The 6,491-nt window shown below is 42.4% G+C and overlaps 1 protein-coding gene across 4 annotated transcripts in view; it reads left to right on the top strand.

The window, feature by feature from the left end:
- Nucleotides 1-4,973: 4,973 nt before the first annotated feature.
- LOC106513811 (serine/threonine-protein kinase tousled-like 1-B) overlaps nucleotides 4,974-6,491 on the top strand; it is a 21,910-nt gene continuing 20,392 nt past the window's right edge. The window contains exons 1-2 of one of the 4 annotated variants that reach the window (XM_014002810.1): nucleotides 5,523-5,592; nucleotides 6,252-6,374. In XM_014002810.1, coding sequence (XP_013858264.1) covers nucleotides 6,311-6,374 — 64 coding nt within the window. In that variant the 5' untranslated portion in view covers nucleotides 5,523-5,592; nucleotides 6,252-6,310. Of the gene's footprint in view, nucleotides 5,593-6,251; nucleotides 6,375-6,491 lie in introns of all 4 variants that reach the window. The other 3 variants (XM_014002808.1, XM_014002807.1, XM_014002809.1) reach the window with 3 other exon arrangements.

A 6,491-nucleotide genomic window follows, 5' to 3' on the forward strand; every position in this document is an offset into this window, starting at 1 on the left:
TCAACTGGTGTGTGATATGATCAACTGGTGTGTGATGTGATCAAATGAGCGCAATTCAACTGGCTAAAAGCCGCTCGACTTCATCTAGTGCTGATTGCTTTGGCTTGAGTTACCAGAAAGTCAACACATTTACAGGCAAATTTTTGCAGTTGAATATTTTCAGGTGGATTTTATTATTATTATTATTAATAATAATAAAATGCATCACAAATGGATAAAACATGGTCTTATTTACTTCAAGTTTTGAAAATGCAATTTAAGCGTTGACTGTTTTAAAGAATGATGTGGAGTCCATGTATCTATTTCTCTGTGTTTTGTTGTGCTTTGTACAATGACAAAGGTTTATTCTATTCTATTCTGTTCTATTCTATTCTGTTCTATTCTATTCTATTCTATTCTGTTCTATTCTATTCTATTCTATTCTGTTCTGTTCTGTTCTGTTCTATTCTGTTCTATTCTATTCTATTCTATTCTATTCTATTCTATTCTCTTCTATTCTGTCTAAACTTAAGTTACAGCATAAAGCTCATCCATTCTCTCACAAATGAAATGTTGTAAACTTCAGATTGTTCTTTTGTAAAACTTTTTTCTTTTTGTAAAACTGAAGATTACAAAGTCAAACCTATGCAATATGAAAAAATTCTGCAATTTAATTGTTTTGTTTTTTTCAAAGTATGAGAAAGCCAAGTTAGTGTATGGAAAAGCATGTTTCCAGACTTTACTCCTTTTCCAATATGTCAAACAGCAGAGTGCTTTTCAGATTTATCATGAAGAACTGTGCAAAAGTCTAAAGCAGCGGCAGTCCCATGGCTTCCGAAATTGATATTTTTGGAAGGAAAATTTAACGAAACGTGACATTACTCAAACTGTTTGCAATATATACAGTACAGACCAAAGGTTTGGACACACCTTCTCATTCAAAGAGTTTTCTTTATTTTCATGACAATGAAAATTGTAGATTCACATTGAAGGCATCAAAACTATGAATTAACACATGTGGAATTATATACTTAACAAAAAAGTGTGAAACAACTGAAAATATGTTTCATATTCTAGGTTCTTCAAAGTAGCCACCTTTTGCTTTGTTTACTGCTTCACACACTCTTTGTAGCTTCAAGAGGTAGACACCTGAAATGGTTTTCACTTCACAGGTGTGCCCTGTCAGGTTTAATAAGTGGGATTTCTTGCTTTATAAATGGGGGTGGGACCATCAGTTGTGTTGTGCAGAAGGTGAATAAAGTACACAGCTGGTAGTCCTACTGAATAGACTGTTAGAATTTGTATTATGGTAAAAAAAGCGGCTAATTAAAGAAAAACGAGTGGCCATCATTACTTTAAGAAATGAAGGCCCGTCAGTCCGAAAAATTGGGAAAACTTTGAAAGTGTCCCCAAGTGCAGTCGCAAAAACCATCAAGCGCTACAAAGAAACTGGCTCACATGAGGACTGCCCCAGGAAAGGAAGGCCAAGAGTCACCTCTGCTGCGGACGATAAGTTCATCGAGTCACCAGCGTCAGAAATGACAGGTTAACAGCAGCTCAGATCAGAGAACAGGTCAATGCCACACAGAGTTCCAGCAGCAGACACATCTTTAGAACAACTGTTAAGAGGAGACTGTGTGAAACCACTGCTAAGGACAGGCAGCAAGCAGAAGAGACATGTTTGGGCTAAAGAACACAATGAATGGACATTAGACCAGTGGAAATCTGTGCTTTGGTCTGATGAGTCCAAATTTGAGATCTTTGGTTCCAACCACCGTGTCTTTGTAGAAAAGGTGAACAGATGGACTCTACATGGTTCCCACCGTGAAGCATGGAGGAGGAGGTGTGATGGTGTGGGGGTGCTTTGCTGGTGACACTGTTGGGGATTTATTCAAAACTGAAGGCATACTGAACCAGCATGGCTACCACAGCATCTTGAAGCAGCATGCTGTTCTGTCCGGTTTGCGTTTAGTTGGACCATCATTTATTTTTCAACAGGACAATGACCCCAAACACACCTCCAGGCTGTGTAAGGCCTATTTGACCAAGAAGGAGAGTGTTGGGGTGCTGTGTCAGATGACCTGGCCTCCACAATCACCGGAACTGAACCCAATCGAGATGGTTTGGGCTGAGCTGGACCACAGAGGGAAGGCAAAAGAGCCAACAAGTGCTAAGTATCTCTGGGAACTCCTTCAAGACTGTTGGAAAACCATTTCAGGTGACTACCCCTTGAAGCTCATCAAGAGAATGCAAAGACTGTGTGAAGCAGTATTGAATTAATCACGATTAATCAAGATTAATCTTAAACTTAATATAAAATTTTAAATTTAAAAAAATTCAATTATTTATTTATTAAATAAATAAAATAAATTAAGCCATAAGAAGACAAAAAGAAAAAAAAACTGTACATAATGTGTTACACATGGAGTATTTTTAAATTATTTATTTAACCTTTATTTATCCAGGTAAACTGTTTGAGAACCACTTCTCATTTACAAACATGACCTGGCATGCACTGAGTGCATTGCAATATACAATCCTACATATTCAGCCATAGTAAAGTGATTGTAAATAGTAATCGCGCTTAAAATTTTTAATCTGTGCCCATACAGCACTGAAATTAATCACAATAACTCACTTAACTTCACAGCCTTAATATATATATACACTCACCGGCCACTTTATTAGGTACACCACGCTAGTAACGGGTTGGACCCCCTTTTGCCTTCAGAACTGCCTCAATTCTTCGTGGCATAGATTCAACAAGGTGCTGGAAGCATTCCTCAGAGATTTTGGTCCATATTGACATGATGGCATCACACAGTTGCCGCAGATTTGTCGGCTGCACATCCATGATGCAAATCTCCTGTTCCACCACATCCCAAAGATGCTCTATTGGATTGAGATCTGGTGACTGTGGAGGCCATTTGAGTACAGTGAACTCATTGTCATGTTCAAGAAACCAGTCTGAGATGATTCCAGCTTTATGACATGGCGCATTATCCTGCTGAAAGTAGCCATCAGATGTTGGGTACATTGTGGTCATAAAGGGATGGACATGGTCAGCAACAATACTCAGGTAGGCTGTGGTGTTGCAACGATGCTCAATTGGTACCAAGGGGCCCAAAGAGTGCCAAGAAAAGATTCCCCACACCATGACACCACCACCACCAGCCTGAACCGTTGATACAAGGCAGGATGGATCCATGCTTTCATGTTGTTGACGCCAAATTCTGACCCTACCATCCGAATGTCGCAGCAGAAATCGAGACTCATCACACCAGGCAACGTTTTTCCAATCTTCTCTTGTCCAATTTCGATGAGCTTGTGCAAATTGTAGCCTCAGTTTCCTGTTCTTAGCTGAAAGGAGTGGCACCCGGTGTGGTCTTCTGCTGCTGAAGCCCATCTGCCTCAAAGTTCGACGTACTGTGCGTTCAGAGATGCTCTTCTGCCTACCTTGGTTGTAACGGGTGGTTATTTGAGTCACTGTTGCCTTTCTATCAGCTCGAACCAGTCTGCCCATTCTCCTCTGACCTCTGGCATCAACAAGGCATTTCCGCCCACAGGACTGCCGCTCACTGGATGTTTTTTCTTTTTCGGACCATTCTCTGTAAACCCTAGAGATGGTTGTGCGTGAAAATCCCAGTAGATCAGCAGTTTCTGAAATACTCAGACCAGCCCTTCTGGCACCAACAACCATGCCACGTTCAAAGGCACTCAAATCACCTTTCTTCCCCATACTGATGCTCGGTTTGAACTGCAGGAGATTGTCTTGACCATGTCTACATGCCTAAATGCACTGAGTTGCCGCCATGTGATTGGCTGATTAGAAATTAAGTGTTAACGAGCAGTTGGACAGGTGTACCTAATAAAGTGGCCGGTGAGTGTATATTTATATATAGTTTATTCAAGCAAACATAACACAACTGGACACTAGTTTTTCTTTTTTTTTTTAAAGAACAGCTTTTACAATATATAAAATGAAATATTTGTTATGTTTTGACTGTTTCCATTTTGTGTTAAGTGTTGGGAGTGTACTTTGCTGAATGTTGCAACTGGTTTCAACTGCTTGTTAAAATATTTTAATTTTGCATAGGGGCTTATGATGGTTGCTGAGAAGTTTTCAGTTTGCACTCCTAGATTACCCATCATCCCCTAGTATTCCACATAGCCACAACTACAGCCTCATATGTGAAATCACACCACCAACTCGGGATGAGTGTGTGAGTGTGTGTGCATGGTGTCATACAGTAGACTGCTTGTGCAATCTGCCTGTCAAACCTATTTCTTTGTTCCCATGGAAACTCTGCCACCAAAAAAATAAAATAAATAAATAAAAATCAGGTTACCATGAGCAGGTGTACAGGAGGTGCACTTAGGTCTGTTTTCTTGGTGCAGTCTGGGGGAAAAGCAGCCGTCTTTAATTGTTTCCAACCTATTTGGATGCCTATATTTTTGTTACAATGTTAGACACTTAAAATATAATTTTGCTGTGGAAAAGCACCCTTTTTGGCTCTCTCTGCACAATCTGCACGGTTTAAAAATAATTGCATTCAATTTTAAAATGAAACTAGAAAGTAAGAAAGAAGTAGGTCAAGTGAAACGTTAAAGCCAGGATGTTGAGTTTTGTTGTTTGCTGCCCTACAAGATGGCAAAAGACATTTTGATGCACTGCACCAAATTTGGAACAAAAGACCTTATAGCAGCACAGACCACATCACTATCCTCCCACCTGCACCCCCACCCCTCCCTGCAACTTAAATTTCAAGAGTGAAAAACAGCACACCAGGACCACAGCCCAGCCCAGCAGCACGCGCTAACTCTCTCCTGTCAAACTTAAAACAACACTCTGCTGCACACACTGTACAACAACAGGGTTACTTTGCGTCGGCGTTCTCTAACATGTTGTATTTCGATGTTTAAATGTGTGTTATTTGAAATTTAATGTACACATATGACGTCTCTCCTCGTGCAGACAACTTTCAGCCATTTTTAGGGGGTGTTTGTTGTGTCGAGCAGGCTGTTCTCAGGTCGACGCAGAGCGGTGGCATCCACTGAACTCACAGCTCGTTGGGAGGAGAGTAAAACGATCCCAGATCAGCGTCTGTTTTGGTGTCAACCCATTCCTCCCTCCCCTCGCGCTGCTACGCGCGCGCGCCAGCCTCGCGATAATAACCTCGTAGAATCAAAGCTCCGCTCGCGAACTGGATGCTGACAGGCGCGCGGTGCGGTCATCATGCAAAGGTTACGCTGGATCCGCTTCAAGAAGCCGCTCCTCCGCAGCAGGACCCGCCACGGGTGACAACATGCGAGACGTGTAGCTGCGCAAAAAAAGACGGACTGAAACAAACAAAACCCCTCCTCCTCGGTTCCAAAAAGCCTGTTTCGGCTGCAGCAGGTTGCCGAACGATGGACGCAAGTTTGGGGTTTCCGCAGACCGCAGCAGTGTGCGCGCTGGCTCCTCTCGGCGGTAAACTGGCTTCATGAGTGTCCAAAGTAACAGTGGAAGTGGTGGTGGAAGTTTGGAGGCGACGCCATCTTGGTCGCAGCTCTCCTCGTCCCCAACGGTTTCTCAACAACACGTCGCCGCGGCGGCCGCGAAGAGCAAGGAAGGTACGGCATCTCGCCGAGGGCTCGACTCGCTCCGGTTCGGCTTGAACGAAAAACGTGTCGTTAAACACGACAACACGTACCGGAGCTGTTTCTGCCGAGTCGAGTCGACGTTTGTTGAAGTAAAAAAAAAAAATGGACGTCAAGTTCACTGATGAATTGGAAGCCAAACGTCAGCTGTCAGTGGAGTTTAGGGCCGGTCCAGACAGCAGCGAGCCGTGTGTGTGTTTGTACATGGCTGCTGTTAGCTTGTTGTTCGCCCTGTGTGACTGCCATGTTGCAGAGGTTTCCTCTTCATAACACAAGTGTTTCTGGCTGCACTTCTTCGCCTCCTGTCACCTCGCAGATAAACAGCGGAGCCTCGAGTGCATCCATTACTGCACACAGCCCTGCTGTCAGCTGGAAACAGGCCGGAAATATCTTACTTTTTAACTCGTTTGAACGCGACCGACTTTTATTGGTTTTGCTTTGTACATATGTTTGACATGCGTTTACTGACTGACAGATGTCAGCAGCTGCTTACAGTTATTGTTACTGATGACAAGTTGTTTCCAACCAGTTAAAATGCCACAGTGATGCTGTATATGTGTGTATAAATTCACCCAAATCAAATCTGTTAATTTGTCCTATAATAACCTCTGTGCTCACTCTTCCTGCTCCAGGGTTTCATAATCTCCATTATGCCTTTTAAGGCCTGCCCAGTGCCAGAAGCTGAGTAAAGATGACAGCCAGGAAATGTCCAATAGGGAAACAAACACTTGCAGCTAAGGAAGCAGAGGACCAGGGTTAGCATGCTCGCTCTTTGTTTTTTTTTTTTTTTTGTTTTTTTTTTTTGTTTTTTTTTGGAAACTGGTTGTGCAAACATGGCACACGTGTAGTTTTCCACACATGTCAGTTTGATT

The sequence above is a fragment of the Austrofundulus limnaeus genome, unplaced genomic scaffold (genome assembly GCF_001266775.1).
Source record: "Austrofundulus limnaeus strain Quisiro unplaced genomic scaffold, Austrofundulus_limnaeus-1.0 Scaffold15, whole genome shotgun sequence".
NCBI classification, from domain to species: domain Eukaryota; kingdom Metazoa; phylum Chordata; class Actinopteri; order Cyprinodontiformes; family Rivulidae; genus Austrofundulus; species Austrofundulus limnaeus.